At 36.4% G+C, this 20,412-nt stretch overlaps 1 protein-coding gene across 1 annotated transcript in view; it reads left to right on the top strand.

The window, feature by feature from the left end:
• LOC150090266 (protein NipSnap-like) overlaps positions 1-16,673 on the top strand; it is a 93,678-nt gene extending 77,005 nt beyond the window's left edge. Inside the window, exons 8-9 of the mRNA XM_090389789.1 lie at positions 2,429-2,512; positions 15,136-16,673. Coding sequence (XP_090245915.1) covers positions 2,429-2,512; positions 15,136-15,200 — 149 coding nt within the window. The 3' untranslated portion in view covers positions 15,201-16,673. The remainder of the gene's footprint in view (positions 1-2,428; positions 2,513-15,135) is intronic.
• The last annotated feature ends 3,739 nt before the right edge of the window (positions 16,674-20,412 follow it).

Here is a 20,412-nt window from a genome sequence, read left to right as displayed (position 1 = left end):
TTAGCATTAATAGAGGCATGTGATGCAAGAAAGCAAACTTATACAGCATTAGCTCAAAAAAAAAAAAAAAAAACTTCCCATTTCACCCATCCATTTACTCCTAAAATTTATTTAAGTTATCAACTTCCATGACTGATAGAAGTTTGTTCCAGCAATTAAACACCTGCTGGCTAAAGGCAGATTTCTGCACATCTATTCTACAACTGTCCTTCTTCAAATTGAATTTGTGCCCCCCCCCAGGTGTGTAATCTGAGCAAGAGGAAAAATCCCGTTAGCATTGAGCTTGCTCAAACCATTCAAGACCTTATACACCTCAGTCAGATCACGTCGCAGGTGCTTAGTCTCCAGATGCTACAATTTCCAGAACTCAAGCCTTTCTTGGTAAGAGCAACCATTTGTTCCCCTTACCAATCTTGTTGCTCTTCTCTGAATTCATTCTAGCAGTTCTACATCCTTCCTAAAATGAAGTCTCCAGACTTTAATGCAGTACTTGAGGTGTGGCCTGACCATTGCCTTATACAAGGGGATAATCACCTCCTTATTCCTCCTAGTAAAATATCTGTATATAATTGACAAGACCCCATGAGCTGCTCTGGCAGCCTGTCTGCACTGCTCAGAAAACTTCATATATGACTGCACAATTACCCCCAGGTCTTTCATTCTCCACTACTCTGAGTTTAGTACTGCACAGTTGGTACATTACTGCTACTCATATGCAGTACTTTGCATTTGTCAATGAACAGCTGTCTCCCATATTGAGATCACAGATTTACAGTAACTGAGACAGTGTAATGGAAAAGAGAAAACTTTCTCTGCTGATATTCAAATATGCTTCATGTGCCCTACAATAGAGAACAGAACAAATTACTAGCAAACTGGCATTAACTCAATTGCAACAATCAGTTGGAATATATTTTTGTCTTGTGGTAAATGCACTATCTATTATTTTAATTCATTGTTTCTAAATAATTATCTGTATATTATAATAAGTTATGATTAACATCAAAGGGAGAGACAGGTAATTACAGACCTGTTAGTTTAACTTCTGTTTCAGGGAAATTAATGGAGACACTGGTTAAAGAAGCATTGTAGGATCATCTAGACAAGACTTCAGTTATAGCTTGGACACAGCATGGGTTTGTTAAGGGGAAGTCTTGTCTGACCAATTTGATTGGATACTATGATATAGTCACAAAGGAACTGGATGCAAAGAATAACTTTGATATCATATATTTGGATCTTAGAAAGGCCTTTGATACTGTTGCACATGGAAGACTGCTGCACAAATTGGAGCAGTGTGGCATTGGAGGCAAATTGCTGCTGTGGATAAAGGGATGGTTGAGTGGTAGAAGATAGAGTGGTAATCAATGGATACTGCTCTTCTTGGACTAATGTTATTAGTGGAGTCACACAGGTTTCGGTGTTGGGTCCACTGTTGTATATTTATCAATGATATTGATGAAGGTAAATCAGGCTTAGTGTCGAAGTTTGCAGATGATACAAAGGTTGGCAGGGTTGTTAAGGACATTAATGACAGTACGCTGCTGCAACAGGATCTAGAAAAGTTGAGCAGATGGGCTGAGAGGTGGCAAATGAAGTTTAACATTGACAAATGTAAAGTACTACATATGGGAAGTAATAATCCCAGAGTAATATATCAACTCTGGTACTACACTGACAGTGGTAGAGAATGAAAAGGAACTGGGGGTAACTGTGCAGGCAGATATGAAGTTTTCTGTGCAGTGCAGACAGTCTGCAAGAGTAGCTCATGGTGTCTTGTCAATGATATACAGGAATTTTTCTAGCAGGGATAAGGAAGTTATTACCCCCTTGTATAAGGCAATGGTGAGGCCACACCTTGAGTACTGTATACAGGTCTGGAGGCCTCATTTTAAGAAGGATGCAGAGCTGTTGGAACGAGTACAGAGAAGGGCAACAAGATTAGTGAATAGAACAAACGATTGCTCTTATGAAGAAAGGCTTAAGTTTTGCAAATTAGTGTCTGGAGACTAGGCACCTGTGAGGTGATCTGATTGAGGTGTATAAAGCCTTGAATGGTTTGAGCATGCTCAATGCTGATGGGATTCTTCTTCTTGCTCAGAATAATCGCCTGAGAGGGCATAAATTCAAAATGAGGAAAGACGGTTGTAGGATAAATGTGCAGAAGTTTGCCTTTAGCCAGTGGGTGGTTGATTGCTGGAACAAATTTCCATCTGTCGTTGTAGAAGTTGATAGCCTAAATGCTAACATGCCATTAAACAATCACTACAAAATAGAACAGTTAAGGCAAAAGTAATATACAAGATTTCCTGTTAATCATGTACAGATTATATCATCAATTATAACAAAATTTCTCAAAATTATTTAAATGAATTTTTCACATATTTTTCAACAGTTTTCATTAAATTAATAACACTTTTTCTTTTAGGATACAAAGACCTTCAATCTAGAAAAGATATGAGAGATGCAGCATGGAGAAAGCCTGGCTGGGATGACTGCGTTGCTCATACTGGTAATACAAAGAAATATATATGGAGTTTGCCCTATATCAGTGCTGTCCAACCTTTTCCCATACAGGGCCATATTCAAAGTTACATTTGTTTCGTGGGCCGCAGTGAGTGATTTGAGAAAAATTAGTGCGTTACATTTTCAATGAAGTGTACCACGCAGCCACCAAGGTCGAGCAGAAGGCACCCTATAATTGGAGTTCTGGAACATTTTGATAGCACCTTGTATGTACACACTTCTGGTCAGGCATGTGCATATTTAATACAAAATATAGATAAAAGTAACAGAATTGATGACACCAACACGTGCCTTCGTAACTTCAACACTCTCACATATTCGCCGCAACAAGTGCCAGTCTTTTAAATTTGTTTATTTCCACTTATTTTAGCGTCGAATGTACACGGTTCTTGAAATAATTAAAAAATTTAAAATGCTGTTTTTGTTCACTCTCTGTGTTCGCCATATAAAAATTATTTGCTGGCTGGGTATGGCCTGCAGGTTGGACACTACTGCCCTATATTAATTTTAGTTGTAATATGCTTCAAGTTAATTTCATCACTGTTTGACATCTAAAGTTACTTTGGTAATAAGTACAAAATAGTTAGCCATTAAGGCAAGACTATTTCCATTTTATATATATGATGTAGCGGCTGTAATATTATTACTGCTGTTTTTCCAAGAATTACTACTAAATATCCTGTAAACAATTGTTTTCACTTAGAAATTTATAAAGTTCTGTGTTTGAATTGCATGATATTGTATTTTACAGTGGTTATCCCAAAACAAATGCACAAAAGTGGTTAATTTACAATGAATTTGTTTTATAACATAATTTACATTAAAAACCTTCAGTGTAGTCGCCTTCACACCTTATGACTACTTTCCAATGGTTGGGTAATTCTGAATGTCATTTAGCAGTTCTGCTGCAGTGGGTCATGGCTGTACTCAATTCTTTGTCAATGGAACGATTCCCTAAACTTGGGGAAGAGATCATAATTGTAAGGACTCAAGAGGACTATAAGGGGTTGTGAGGTAGTGGTTCCCACTTATAATTAGTAAAAACAAGCTGTACAGACTGTGATCTGAAGCCTTGCATTGTCATGGAGTACGAGCACCACTTCCAGCATCTGTACCTGCTTCTGATGAACTTTTAGGCATAATTTCTGATGAAGAAAGTTGCATAGTAGTCTCCAGTTACTGATTTTTCCAAGTAACATGTGATCAGCAGCAATAATTCCCTCATAATCATAAGCCACGATGACAATTTGTTTCACCTTTGATTTTTGTCAGCAACACTAAGGGGAATGGCTCAGATTAATACTTCCACTGAGCTGGTTGTGATGTTATCTTAAGTTCAGTCACTGAGCTGGTTGTGATGTTATCTTAAGTTCAGTCATGTGTCCATCTCTCATCAGTGACAACAATATATAGGTGCCTCCGTAGCCAGGTGGGAAGGAGCAGCAGTGCGTAGCACACGCTTCTTGATTAGACCGGGGTTCGAGCCCGTCACCACCAAATACGGAGGATGCAGATAGGTCAGAGAATGACCACCGCATATCCTGGAGCAATATGGCCTTAGTTGCTAATGCTCCTAAAAATACCAAATAACAATACATTTTAAAACTCTTCACTTTCTTGTCAGTAACATGTAACTGCATTGCAATTTCTTTATGCTTTGCTTCGTCATTATTCTTATGACATCATGAATGTGGGACCCATCAGGTGGCGACTTTTCATTTCTGTAACACTTAGTTAAAAGTTAGTGTACAAACAATTTCTATATTCCACATTCATTGGATATTTCATTTACAGGTCATGTCTGCTTTCCTCCAAAATGGTGTTAATAATGATTTCCACTGTGTTGTCCATAGATGTTCTCAGAATACCCGAGCATTCTTGTTTTCAACATTTCCTGTTCTGAATATTGGTCTGACATTGAAGAAATCTTTCAGACCAATTGTGAAGTTATGCTATGATCTGTTGACTCACCACACACTTCGTGCAACAATTTGTTTGAACAAACAAAATTTCAGTTTTGATAAGACCTTTTGTCTGAAACTATTCTGACCCGAAGCAATATTGATCCATTTTTCAAAGCTTCCATACAAACATTCAATGCAAGAACTCTGTTTTAAACCCATTGAAGCTGAGTTAAACTTCAAAAATTATCATCCTGATAGATGTATGGAGTTAGGAGCATGTGCATTACATTTGGGATAACCCTCATATTTTCTCACATTTAATTTTTGTATTTAGTCTGCCATATTTATTATTAAGCCCCATTGGATTCAAAAAAAAATTCCTACAATGAAAATAAAAATTTTCCCTCATATTATGAAACGATACTTTGCTGTAATTAAATTTTGACTAGGAGTCTTGCTCAGTATTTTCTTATTATAGCAGGTGGCTGTGCTAAGTATTATTGAGTCCAGATAACATTGTTCCTTTCTTGATAACTTCACAAAAATTTAAAATTAGCACTTAGTTCAAGAAACATTAAGAAACTATGAAAATTCTATTAGTAGCCTGCTTTCCTGTTAAAATTTCCATTGGTCTGAATCTGATTAATTATTGATTGACAGGGATCAGTCAAGTTGGATGTATAATTTTATTGACTGTCAGGACATGTGACATTATATACAGCCACTCCCCATCTTATGTAAGGGTTGCATTCTGCAGAACTCTATGTAAGTCGGAATTTCCCTAAATGCTTATGCAGCACTTGCAAATTGGATTGAGGCAAAAAAGAAATGTTCGACGAATATGTAAATAGAATTATTTATTCAATTTTTTTTCTCATGCACAGGAAAAATTATAAAAGTGTATAAAATTACAAAAAGAGAAAGGAAGCACGCATAACGTCAGCAAGTTTTACCTTTTGAGCATTGTTGCCAGAATTAACTCTCCAGCTGATAAGCACTCCACTGCGGAAGTTGAGGGCTGTGGAGATTTCAAAGGGGTTTTTTCAAACACATCACAAAGTTTCTCTACTGCTGCAGAATCGTCACTGACGACTTCACCACATACTTTAATGTTGTGGAAACCAGCACGATGATTGACCCTATTAAACCACCTGTTGCTTACCTTGGGGTTCGCTGTACTTATCCTTAATAGCTTTGTAAATACTTCTTGCTTTTCCTTGAATGGCCATTGGAAGGGGGCACTTGCTTCTGAATCTGATTTTCCATCCATATTATTAATAGCTTTTCCACCTTCGATATAGCACCTGAACGCTGTTTTGTGATCACTGTTGATCTTAAATGCATTGATCCTTTAACATGTTCTTTTATATGCACACTATACCTTAAAATAGTATTCACTGTTGAAGCAGTGAGACCTAATTCTGTGCAAAATGCATTTTTGCATGGAAAATTAATTCCATGCAAGAGATGACACTTTGTCCTGCTTCATAATTCTTAATTAATTAATCATCATTTCAAAATCAATTTTGTTTCATTTCCTAGCACTGTCAGCACTTGAACTTTCCGTTGGTCCCTTTCCCTTCACCATTGTAATAAGTAAATAGGAATGAAGAGATGATTCTGAAAATTTGTTTTTTATATGATTGAAGATTTCAGTGAAGGGGAAATTATTTCACCATAATACCTTAACGTAAAAACCACAGAATTCCAGTTATCAGTATTATCGCAAATGCAACAAGATTGAGTTTACTACCCATTTATAATGTATTGCGCTAACAGAAAAGTCTAATGGCCATTCAAGCAAAAGCAAGAAGTATTTATGAAGACATTAAGGATAAGTATGGCAAACCCCAAGCCAAGTTCATGGCAAGCAACGAACCTATTGAACCTATTTATGGTCTTAACTGTGTTAAGACCATAAATAGGTTCAATAGGTTCAATCATCACGCTGGTTTCCAGAACATTAAAGTCTGTGGTGAAGTCACCAGTGCTGATTCTGCAGCTGCAGAGAAATTTTGTGATGTGTTGGAATAAACCCCTTCTAAATCTCAACAGCCCCAACTTCTGCAGTGGCGTGCTTATCAACTGGAGAGTTAATTCTGGTAGTGATGCTCGAAAGCCAAATTTAAAATAAACAATGAGTGCTGAGTTCAGCAGATGAAACGTATCGTCGTGGATGGAATCGTGAAAAAGTGATAAAGACTTCAGTTTTACTACTGCTAATGGACTACACTCTTCAGTATGCTACCAATATTTTTTCTAATAACAATTCTGTGGACAACACAGCATCTGATATTGTGGAAGGACAGTAGGAAGCCTTTGTTTTTTTTATTGTCAGCCATACTATATATTACCTGCAAAACATTAAGAAGGATTCAGTTCTTGCACTGAGGAAGGAACGTGGTATCTTCCAGTCCTTACGTGTCAGCTTGAAACTGCTTGCTTTGATCCTCATGGTGTTAAATTTGTTGATGAGTGTACTAAAGCTGAAGGTGTCTCCTGTTAGGTGACTTGTGGATCTGATATGGTTATACAAGGACCATCTGTAATCACTTGTGAAAAACAAACAGTGGTCTAAAATGCCACATTGTGGATATTATTCTCTTCAAAGTTCCTAAGCATGGATTGATAAAATATCCTTGTTCTGGTAGAATAGGTGGTATAGTGCATGTCTGGTTATGAGATGAAGGGAACTAATCAAATCAGATGCCTAAAGAATGGAAGGTGGACAATAATACCACATTGCACAAAGTCATGTCCTGAGCTCTATCTACCACCAGGAACACATGTTTTGGATGACTGTGTTAAGACCATAAATAGCACATGTTATATTGGATGTGAAACACCTGACACTGACAGAGATACCTCCGTAGCCAGGAGCAGCAGTGCATAGCACACGCTTCTTGATTAGACCGGGGTTCGAGCCCGTGACCACCAAATATGGAGGATGCGGAAAGGTCAGGGAATGACCACCACATATCCCCAGAGCAATATGGCCTTAGTTGCTAATGCTCCTAAAAACAAAATAACAAACAAACAGACACTGACAGGACCAAATACTTTTTCGTATTTGACCCTGTTCCAATAAACCGGAAAGTGCAAAATTTTTTTGTTTTATGATAACGATGAAAATGCAGTGCAATTTCCATTATAAAAATGACCTTTTAGAGAGAGAAATAGCTTAGTTATATAGCAAAAATTTCAACTTCCAAGGTCTTGGAAGAATTACAAAAAAAAAAAGAAAAAAAAAAGTGTCATCGGGGATGCAAAATACATCTCCACGTTTTTTTTAAAGTTTGCACTGGCCAGCAAAAACGTATGTAAAGTCAAATTACACTGTAATACAGACAAGTGTATTTTACCACTGAATGAATCATTGATGGCAAATGTGTAAATTACTACCAAATTTTATCTGTCATCAGAGCAAGTCTTTTCATGCAAACCTACACACTGCTTATGAACATTCCTGCTCAGCAGCTGTAATGTTGCCTACTAGCAAGTGGGTAGTTTTTTTAATTGCACATTGCTGTTGTGGGAACCAAGTTTTGTTTTGAAAACTTAAAATTCAGTCATTAATTTTGTAATGGTCCATGGAGATACCATATAAGGCTTTACAGAATTGTTTTAATTATAATATTAGAAGCAGGGAATAATTCCCTATGCCAGTCAAAAGAGTTGTATCAGAATGAGATACTAAATACAAGTAGATATTTCTTCCTTCTGCAGAAGTAAGTGCAACTTGCTACTGCTTCTCTCTCTCTCCATTATAAACTTGTAGTTGGTTATTCAATTAGAATTCAATTCAGTTCTTAGCTGCCACAATAGGACATGGTTTCTTGAGTAAAAATTCATTGGCAGATGGCCAAGTTCAGTTTTTCTACAGTACTACCTAGCACACTCTATATAAACTCTAAAAGGAAGGGGATGAATCTGATTGGTCCACTTGACATCGATGGTTCGACCGTTGATGATCCTGCTCAGATAGCAAACAAACTGAATGAGTATTTTGCATCTACATTCACACATGAGGAATTATTAAGGTTTGAAAATGGCAGAAGGTTATCAAATTGTAGCAGGATACTTAATGATTTTGTAATAACTGAAAGCAAAGTGGAGGAGAAATTGTTGAAGTTAAACATAAGAAAAGCACCTGGGGGTGGATGGGATCTATCCAGTTATATGAAAGGAGGCGGCAAAGCAACCAAGCAAACCCTTAGCCATAATTCTGAGAGCACCCTTGGACTCAGGGGAGGTTCCCACGGACTGGAGAAGTGCAAATGTATCCCCAATTCACAAAGTGGGATCGAAGGGTGACACGAGTAAATACACACCAGTTAGTTTAACTTCTGTTCCGGGTAAAATAATGGAGTCACTGGTTAAAGATGCATTGCAGGATCATCTAGACAAGACTGCAGCAATAATTCAGACACAGCATGGGTTTGTTAAGGGAAAGTCTTGTCTGACAAATTTGATAGGATATTATAATGTGGTTACAAAGGAACTGGATGCAAAAAATAATTTTGATATCATATATTTGGATTTCAGGAAAGCTTGTGACACTGTTGCGCATGGAAGACTATTGTACAAATTGGAGCAGAATGGTATTAAGGGTAAGTTGCTACAATGGATAAAAGGATGGTTAAGTGGGAGAAGACAGAGGGTGGTAATCAATGGGTGCTGCTCTTCGTGGACTGTTATTAGTGGAGTCCCACAGGGTTCGGTGTTAGGTCCACTGTTGTTTTGTATATTTATCAATGATAATGATGAAGGTATATCAGGCTTAATGTCGAAATTTGCAGATGATACAAATGGCAGGGTTGTTAATGACAGTAATGGCAGTGTGCTGCTACTGCAACAGGATCTAGATAATTTGGGCAGATAGGCTAAGAAGTGGCAACTGAAGTTTAACCTTGACAAATGCAAAGTACTGCATATGGGTAGAAGTAACCCCAGAGAAATGTACCAACTGTGTGGTACTACGCTTAAGGTGGTAGAAAATGAAAAAGACCTGGGAGTAATTGTGCAGTCAGATATGAAGTTTTCTGAGCAATGCAGACAGGCTGCCAGGGCAGGTCATGGGGTTTTGTCAATGATATATAGGAATTTTGCTAGCAGGGAGAAGGAGGTGATTGTCCCTCTGTATAAGGCAATGGTCAGGCCACGCCTTGAGTACTGTGTACAGGTCTGGAGGCCTCATTTTAGGAAGGATGTAGATTTACTTGAGCGTGTACAGAGAAGGGCAACAAGATTGGTGAGGGGAATGAAGGGATCTCTCTTACCAAGAGAGGCTTAAGTTCTGCAAATTGCAGTGGCTGGAGACTAGGCACCTGCGTGGTGATCTGATTGAGGTGTATAAGGCCTTGCATGGGTTGAGCACGCTGAATTCTGATGGGATCCTTCCACTTGTTCAGATTATGAACCTAAGGGGGCATAAATTCAAATTAAGAAAAGACAGATGTAGAATAGATGTGCGGAAATTTGCCTTTAGCCAGCGGGTGGTTAATTGCTGGAACAAACTTCCATCTGTCGTTGTGGAAGTTGATAGGTTGAATAAATTTAAGGAGGAACTGGACAGGCATTTGGAGGGAATGGTGTGTTTTTTTTTTTTTTTTTGGCTGATGCTGCATAAGCTCACACACTTGCTTTCTTGCATCACATGCCACTAGTACTACACCCACTTGGAAGTGGGATTAAGAGGCTAAAATGTTTCCAAGAACATATTGTTTTCTATTATATGATAGGATATTATGATGGGCTAAGAAGGAATGTGTGTGTTGATGCTTATAAAGCTACCAGACTGAAACATACAAGCTCCATCCAGTCAAATTCTGGTTACACCACTGCAGTGCTAATATCCATCCATTACTGGCTCACCAGGAAATGTTTTTAAATATAATCTTGGTGATGGTTATATAGCATAAAATTTTTATAAATGGCAAATTAGTTTCCTAGAAGGAAACCAATACAGATTGATCTTAACAGTGTCATTAATACAAGCATAAAAAAATCAATTTGCCAAGTGTGCTTAAAAAATTCTGGAAGTGTGAGTTAAACTGTAATTGATCAATGATTTTAAATATTGAACCATTTCTTATTATACTCTTATTGATGGCTAGGCGGTTATAAAAGCTGTGTGCATTTATTGCATATGTGTCAAAGTTTAATCTGCTTTAATTACATTTATTTTTCAAAACAAGTGGAGAGATACCAAGTTAAAAATCAAGTTTTGTCAGCCTTCAATTACACAATTGCAAAACAGGTGAGGAGATAATATAGATGCAAAGTTAAAAAGTTTTCTGACAGCCTAATGAACGCAGAAAATGGCATGTTACTAAATTTGAATATTTCAAATTATAACTGACCAACCTTAATTAGTTCACTATATCTTCAAATAGGCCTCTGAGGTTGGGAAAATTCATATTCACAATGATTACACTCGTACAGCAACCGTTACATTAAAATTTTAATAAATAAAACTGAGATATAAAATACATGCTGGCCTCGATTAACGTGATTAATTCTTCCCGCGAGTGCATCACGCAAAATGGAAATGCGTTAATCGAATATAATAATCAATAGGAAAAATTATAATTGGTCCTTGACCTTCTGGAATGTCCATAAAGAATTTTAAAAATACCTTTTTAAACTGTATACAATGTAAAAGATAATGAAAATAATTATGGAATTAAATGTTTATTGCATAAAACAGCGGTTCCCAAACTGTGTGCTGCGGAATATGTTAAATTTTCGAGGGAAACAGAGCGATACTCGACATCTTTTAGACACACCACGAACTACTAGCTCGAGGTAGTTCACAGTTTCAGCATTTCTTATTAAGTTGTTTGGACCTAACTACTAAATGGAACTGTTAGGTATTTCTTTTGGTCTGGGTGCGCCTTGAAAAAATTACTGAGACACCAAGGGTGCCGTGAATCGAGAAAGTTTGGGAACCGCTGACTCAAAATACACAATGAAGAAATGACTGTTGCAGAATTATTTGAACAGTGTTGACTTTCTCTTTTCATCAATCAAATTTCGATAGCCGACAACAATCTTCTCTGGGCCCTGGCGAAATAAATATCACAGAGAACCTCAAACCTTTTGTTTGAAGTTCTGTGCGATACGAAAGATTTCATCTAATTCTTTTACCGTTATCTCCTTCGCGGTAACATCTTCATCTGGCTCATTTAAAAATTTGAATTTTTATGCAAGTGTGCATTGACTTTATTAGCAGGAGACAAACAAGTGATATGTCTTCTTCCGATGGTTGATGGAACACACCGAGGCGGGCAGCAGGCAAACGTTTGTTTATTGACCGTACGACTCGCGGTAAGTTTAACGCGCGATTCAAATCTTTTTCAACTGTTGCATAAAAAAAAAAGATCGCGTTAACTGAAATTTGCATCGTGTAAAGTGGTATAATTTTTCAAATAGCGTTAACTGAAAATCGCGTTATGTGAGGCCTGGCTGTATACTGTGAAATAATCTATTTACAATAAGTATAGTACAAATAAAAGCTTTAAAAGTATTAAAATAAAATACGATAAAATAAATAAAACAATGAGAATAAAATCTTAAAATACTGCATACCGTAGCTTTCAGAGGCATCCGCCTCCTTTCTCAACAGTGCATTTCTATTGTGCAACATATCCTTAAGTAGTAGCAGGCTCACGGCACTCAGCACTTGGTTCCACGGGAACCTGGGTGGTATTCCCCTCATGCATACTAGAACCGGAACTGGCTCGGGAGCGTGTCAGACGGAACCGATCATCCCATCTGAGGACTACCGCCTCAAGGAGGGGATGCATACGGATTCCCCTGTTTCTATTGATGGAATTATTGTTGGAAGAACAAATTTGTAAGCTCTCAAGCCACTTGCGGTCCCAGAACCTATGAGCATGGTCAACAATGACAGCATCCTCTGGGGAGATCTGATGATACTTCTCCCAAAAATGCTCCGCCACAGCAGACTTCCCATAATCTGCAGTCTTTATAGCATTCATGTGTTCCCCCAGACGATCTTTAAACCTATGCCTTGTTTCACCAACATAACACTCCCTACAATCCGGGCACTTAATCTCATAAACGACCCCACTACTAGCATCTTTTGCTGTGGAGTCTTTAACCTGAGACACCACTGTGTGCAACCTCCATCCCGGAAGCTGCACACAGCGTGCCTGGCATTCACGTAATACTCGTGCTATACGTTCAGTAAGGCCCGGATAGTAGGGAATGTATGCAGTGGTAACTGGTGTGAACGGCCCACTTTGATTAGGCTCCCCACCTCTAATGTATTTGTCCATGACCCTCTGGGGGTAGCCGCTTTTGAGGTCTGCTGTGACTTGACTAATTTCCTTTTCTCTATCCTCGGAGGTACTGCAGTGGGACCCAACCCTATCCAATAATGCTTTAGCGACACTGTTCTTATGCTGGCTGAATTGTGCTGAACTATAGTGAGTGTATTGGCTCCGGCACATAGGCTTTCTGTACACTCTTGTTTTTAGCCTGGGGCCTTCTCTATAAACCAATACATAAAGGAACAGGAGGGTACCAGCTGCTTCCACCTCTGAGGTGAACTGAATGAATAGGGAGAAGCTATTAAGCAGACTAAGTACTTCATCTTCTCTCCCCCTCTGAATAATGGTAAACATGTCATCAGCATACCTTTTCCATTTACGTATGGGGAACTGTAACCCATCAAAAATCCTAGTTTCCAGTTCCTCCATGGCTAAGTTAGCTACAATGGCACTAATGGGGGAACCCATAGCTGTGCTATGAACCTGCTTATACATAACATCCTGAAAAACCATAGTGGTGTTAGAAAGGCAAAGCTCTACACCACTGCAAATATCATCAACACTTAAAAGAGACCTGTTACTAAGGGTATCACCTTTCTCTAGAGCCATTCTTACACATCGTACCCCATATTCAATGGGAAGACACAGGGACACTACATCAAAAGATATCATAATCTCCCCCTCTTCTATAACCTGATCTTTTACAAAACTCACAAAGTCCTTACTGTCCTTAATAATAAAGATGGAACATCCAACTATCAGCCTGGATAAGAATCTAGACAAGGCATGGGTCAGACTACCTATAAAAGATACTATCAGTCTAAGTGGGACCCCCCACTTTATGCGTCTTTGGAAGACCGTAGCATCTGGGTAGCTGGTACCCTGTTGCATGCAAAGACCAGAACACCTCCTTAGTGATCTTTCCCGCCTTCAGCCCAAACTGTAAAGTCCTATTAACCCGTCGTTCTAAGCCGACAAATGGATTTCTCTGGGTAACCCTATATGCGGTACTGTCCTATAAAAGTTCCAAAGCTTTTTTATAATATTCCTCTTTATCCAATACTACCGTTGATCTACCTTTATCAGTGGGCAAGACTACGATTTTGTCATCCTGTCTAAGTTCTTTTAATGCTCTTCTCTGGCTAAGACTGAGATTGGAAGAAGCAGTCTTAGTCTGACTCAGAATGGCAGAAGTTTTTACACGTATTTCATTAGCCAAGGTCACCGAAGTTTACTAATAGCCCTTTCGATACCCATGGCTATTTCTGCAATAGGGGGTTTGGGAGATATCAAGGCAAACTTGGTCCCTAAGTTAAATACCCTCTCTTGCTCCTTAGTTGTTTACTACTCAAGTTATGTATAAAATTAGCAGTACTATTACCGCTGCTTCCTCTAATAGCTTGTTAAACTTACTAATTTGCCTTCGCCTATAGGTATCTGAAATTCTGGTTGCTTTATCCAAAACTAACCTCCTTATAAATGCTAAATGTACTGAAGTTACACGATCATTAATATTTTCCAAGGACAAACCTATTTGTCTTCTGGTATATCTCAAGTTATGCAGTTTATAGATCCAAATATTCAATATCTTCTACTGATACCATTTAGTAGCCCATAACAAACGGTTGTCCTCAAATGGCACCTTGACCCGAAATCCACATGGAACAAGCCCATACGCTTTGCACCAATATGCAAATCTCAAGTGTTTTTGCTTTTCTGTTTGGCTTCTCCTATGCTATACTTCTGAAACTCTCGGATGTGTTGCAACACGGAGTGGCCATAACTGCTAACTATATCTTCAAATAGGCCTCTGAGGTTGGGAAAATTCATATTCACAATGACTACACTTGTACACCAACCATTAAATTAAAATTTTAATAAATAATCGGTTCCGTCTGACACGCTCCTGAGCCATTTCCGGTTCTAGTACGCACGAGGGGAATACTGCTCAGGTTCCCATGGAACCACGTGCTGAGTGCCGTGAGTCTGCTACTACTTAAGGATGTGTTGCACAATAGAAATGCATTGTTGAGAAAGGAGGCGGATGCCTCTGAAAGCTACGGTATCCAGTATTTTAAGATTTTGGTCTCATTGTTTTATTTATTTTATCGTATTTTATTTTAATGCTTTTATTTGTACTATACTTATTGTAAATAGATTATTTCACAGTATATTTTATCTCAGTTTTATTTATTAAAATTTTAATTTAACAGTTGGTGTACGAGCGTAATCATTGTGAATCTTAATTAGTTCACCCTAAGGAAGAGTTAGCACATTCATCTTTTTATAAATTTTGTTCCATTTCTGAATAAAAAGTTTGCATAAATTAATAAACTAATTTAAAAATAAAATAAACTGTTAGAAAAAATTTTTCCACAGTTTGAGTTACTTTTTACTTTCTTTTCTAGTTCCTCTTATCAGAGAAATGAGAAGTCGCTGGATGCTACCATTGCCTTTTTCACCTGTACAGTGATATTACTTTAGGATACAAATATGCATGTAACAAGACATAGTACTGTTTTTTGAGGTTAAACAGCACTTTGGCTGCTATCTTTTGATGGAATCTCAAAATTCAGTTTTAATAGCATTTTCTCACTTGAGGATGACTTTTCCAAACAGATTATCTTTGCATATTGGCAATCTAAATAACATACATAATTATTCCATCCCTTGTTTTTATAAGAATTTCTTGCAAAGACACAGAACCCTTAAAAAAGTGAACAGTGATAGGTTATTTTGGTGTGCTGTTTTATAGTGCAGAAACTTTTGTGCCAGAAATGCCTTAGTTAAGGATTCTGTACTCACTACAAATGTATATATGATGTTTTAAATATTGCTATCCCATGGAGAGATGCATAGGCAGTTTTTATTCAGGGAGTTAAGTTAGAATCTCAAATATGCTATTCTAAAGCTTGACATAAACCACAAAGAATCTCAAGTTATTGATATATATATATTCCTCTCCCTCCTTTGGAATAAGCAAACCTGATATCTGTACACAAAGGCTCAGTTTATTACCCATCCAAAAGACTACCATATTTATACGAATCTCATTAAAATCCTGTTAGGCAGTTAAATTTATGTACAAATCTGCTGTGTTAGGAGTGGAACAAAAAGAAAAAAAAAAGTTCTGATCACAAAATTCTGTAACTTTCTACACTGGAGACTGGTCCTATTTTGAGTGATGGTTGGCACGTACAGTCTTTTCATTTCAGATGCTGTCATCTGTGGAAAAGTTGTGCCAAAACTGTTAAATGTGGTAATTGGGAAACCAGTGGAATGCTTTGCCAGAAATATCTCATGTTGAGAATGCAGCACATGATGTACCATCCATAGTCATGATTTCCATTTTTCAGAATAGACTATTAAAACTTGTTATTCACTATCTGTACTTTAAAAGGAATTCATGGTGCACAGCTTCTTCATTGTCAGGAAACACAGCCTATATCTTCACATTTGATTGCAACCTTTTTTTTTTTTTTTTGTCAAGGTAATAATGGTATCTTCAATTTAAGATAATCAATACTTTGCCTCAGGATTATAGTCATAAGCAAAAGTTTCTATGTCTGTCTTTCCAAATTTCACACTGAATTTTGTAGTTCTCTGACATAAGATGTTTTACAGTACAACACAAGATTATTTAAACCGTATATGCAAAATAGCTTGCCAATTGACAGATAAAACAGCAAGTGTTGCCAATCATGTCCCTCGTTTAACATCCCAGTAGTTCATTTAATTATCCTAGAACTTTATGATCAGATCTTACATTTTAAGAATTTATTTTCTGCTCAGTTGTTTTTCAGATGCAAAACAACTATCAATCCATCTAATTTGGTATTACTTGTATTATTTCTTTTGTAGAGATAAATTCATATTTAATGAAATTTGGTTAAGAGAAAAGGTTTCATCCAGTGAGGTAATATGTAAAAACTAGTCAAAGGAGATAAGGAAATGTCATATGAAATTATATCGATAAAATACTTAATGTATATAATTTTTTTTATATATATATAAATTTAAGAGACAAACAAGGTCAAGCAGGAAAAAGAAATTTTTTTCTGAATATATCTCTATTCTAAAATATTAAATTATTTATATAGTAATGATTATTTTTTTGCATAAATGCTTTTATAATGCAGCTGATTTTTAAAACACAGAACTCTGGCCATTGATTTATCATATCCAAAACAGGTGAAATAACTTTGTGTTATTAGTAACACAATGTTATTTCTGAGATATGTTTATATTTAGCTGATAGAATTTATTCTTTCATTTGCTCATTAAGGAATTATTCATTATCTTACATCGAAAATATCTTTCAGTCATCATTGTTGACTATGTATTTTGATGAAAGGAATGAAAAAAAAGTTCAAAATAACAAATTAAACTAGATATTGAGTTGACAGCAACCAAAAAGAAATGAGAAGAAGTGGGGGGGGGGGAGTGTTGGTTATGATAAATTATTTAAATGTGGGAGAGAAAAAAATATATAAAATAAATAAAAATAACCATTTCAAGTTGTGATTGGAACTGGTATGTTTTGATTAAATTGCTTTTTCTAGTGCAGCTAATTTTGGTCTTTGCCCTTTTTTTCCCACCCAAGATGAGCATATATTTTGTATTAGCTGTTATATAAATATGAAAACAGAATACTTTTAAAAGCAAACTTTTTATATAAAGCTATTTTTCTCCTTGGTGTAGGAGATGTTTCAATTGACATATTTTATAAGAAAAAGTTTTTCTTGATTTGTGATGTGCCTTCAGTTATAAATTCCAAAATATATATATTTAGATTTGAGATTGGGAGGAATAGTCTAATATACAAAATCCAGAAATTAGTAGTATATACTTAATTATTAGGTATCCAAGAAATTTTTTCAACTTTTGTATAAATATTTAATGATTGTTTTGTAGATAGTTTTGTTTCAGATCATGCTTAGCAAGAAACTACTGTTGATAGTTCTTTAAATGTATCAATTTATTCACTAGTCATACACTGATATTTGGAATGTTATTTATATCTCTCTATAGATACTTATTTATTTTGAAGGTTTAAGTGATAAAGTCGTACTTTAATACGCATGGACAGTTAACTGAGCTCAGTTGTAAATAAGTGACATGAACTAGTTTATTTTATATTTTTTTAAATATGAACCCATCCCCTTATCTGCTTTTAATGTTGTGGTAATGCTAGTCAGTAAAATTATAAAAAATACATTTTTTACATTGCCATTGTAGAAATATGTATAAAAAATTCATTTTGCCATTCGTAATGGAGGCAAATTTTCAGGTTGTTATAATAAGCACTAGTAAAATTTTACAAAGATAATTTTGTTTCTAGTTACTTTTCTTTGCCCTTAGACTTGAAAAAGAAAACAGACTTTAAGAGGAGTTTATACAGATTTGTGTATGAAATTCAGTGTCATTTGCTATTTATCTTACATTCTCCAGTGTAGAAATCTTAAAATAACATCATCAAAATTATTGGATGTTACCAGATGTGTGCATGCACATAAAAAATTCATGTGCTTTCTGGTACATATTTGGCACCAATGCATAGACCTTTAAAGCCACTCATACTTTTCATATTGTCCATCCTCGTAACAATTTACACATATAGAGCATCCCTGCATAACTGTTCATTTGCTTTGTATTACATCTTATAAACACAATGCTGAAAGGGCATGATGTGAAAAGGGTAGGCATATCCAGTGGTGAGCTATGAATATTTTAACAATGGGCTCGCAGTTTTGCCGGCTTTTTGATGTGAAACATCCTTGGGGGATTCCTGCCGCGGATGACATCATGGAAGTGACGTCATCTGCGGCAGGCTTCCGCCAGAGGCACTTCCCACGTTCACACTACTAGTCTGCACCAAGCATTCACTAGTAGTGTGATTAGAACGCATGATGCATTTTTCGTGACCGGTATGATATCTCAAGTCAGCTTGGTCATCATGCCACCCTCCCCTCTTTACAATGATACCTGGATACGATAGTATCTCGAGTTCTGTTTAGATTTTTTTGTAATAGTATAACGTCACAATCATACTTCAAGTAAGTATGACTGCAACAATACAAATATTTGTCAACAATTTATTTTTTCGTCTCGCATTTTCGTAACATTCCATTGTTAGGCACCCCGCACAGCTGCATATGTCATTTCAACTACAAGGTCGGTACTTCAATCGAAGCTATTTTCTAGACATTAGATACGTTGCAATTGCAGGTACACATCAGTTATTTTAGTTATCATAAATCCACTGTATCTTCTTGTCTTGCAGAAATTATAAAAATTTGCGAATGTTCAATAAAATATTTACAATACAAAAGCTCTATTATTTCGTAATCAATGTCCAAATCAAAATACCTAAAAGAAACGCGAAGGATTCACATAAAACAATGTACCGCGCGTGCTCGGTACACGCGCCACTTTTTTATTCGTCTCTCTTTTTTTAGTAGGGAAATATAATGGAAGATAAATATTTTAATATTGCGAATAAAAAATAACATGAAATATTTCCCATATTACAAAACATTCTACAATATAAAAACAAATATTAAATAAAAAACAAACTCTTTTAGAAAAGGTACATTATTATTATTATTAGCTATATGGTGCAAGGAAGCTTGAGGCTTATGCTGCACCAGCCAAAAAAAAAAAAAAAAAAAAAAAATCCCGAGTTACCCTGAGAGAGCGAGAAAAGTAGAAGGGAATCACCAAGAAAGAGAATGATGATGATATCCAGCTCAGGACCCTTGGTGTGCCAAGCTCATACTCACCAGATGTGAGCCCCCGGGGTTAAATCACAGATTACATAAAAAAAATTATTACACAAATATTCAAGAAAAATTTTCTAAAAATGAAAAATTGCCATATACAATTTACTTCTTTATTAATATTTGTTGTCGATCTTCTGCTTTGCTCAAGCTGAGTGATGATTATAGAGGAATGATTTGACGTAACGATCTGGATCAAATTGAAGCAATGGTTTTCCATTTAGCTGTATGGTCAACATTATTCATTCATTTATACAATATTATTCCTTATGTTGAAAGCACTGCTAATTGCAGTGGTTTCAAAGATATTTCTGGCTTTTATAATTGAAGAGGAGTTTGTTATTTAGGAGCATTAGCAATTAAGGCCATATTGCTCTGGGAATATGCGGTGGTCATTCCCTGACCTTTCCGTATTTGGTGGTGACAGGCTTGAACCCCGGGTCTAATCAAGAAGCATGTGCTACGTACGGCTGCTCCTTCCCACCTGGCTATGGAGATGCCCTAATTTTTATTTCATGTTTTATCAGAAAACTTAAATTTCTTCATTTTTCACTGTCATGTAGACATTGGAGACAAAAGTTCTTTCGCATTCCACGATTCCAGGTAGCATATGTTTAAAATTTCTTTCAATTCCTCAATGTCAATAGTATCATTATTTAATTTAAAATTACTCTGTTGCATTAATAACTTATTCTTAATAACGTGTCACGAGGTAATTTTTTAAATGTGTTCTTACTTTCGATTCCTTCAAATTCTTTCTTTCAACTTCAACATGCTCTCAATTTTAGCTTCATAATTTCCTTCAGAATTTTTGAAATTAGCAATAGCATTGATAGTTAGAATAATTAATTTATCTGCTTTTACTATAATGATGCTGCGACTTTGTAAAGCTTCTAGTTAAGGTAA

This window comes from Mastigoproctus giganteus, chromosome 2 (genome assembly GCF_048544385.1).
Source record: "Mastigoproctus giganteus isolate SK-2022 chromosome 2, ASM4854438v1, whole genome shotgun sequence".
Classification (NCBI taxonomy): domain Eukaryota; kingdom Metazoa; phylum Arthropoda; class Arachnida; order Uropygi; family Thelyphonidae; genus Mastigoproctus; species Mastigoproctus giganteus.
The sequence above is the reverse complement of the archived record's forward strand: the minus strand, read 5'-3'. Positions and strand labels throughout refer to the sequence as shown.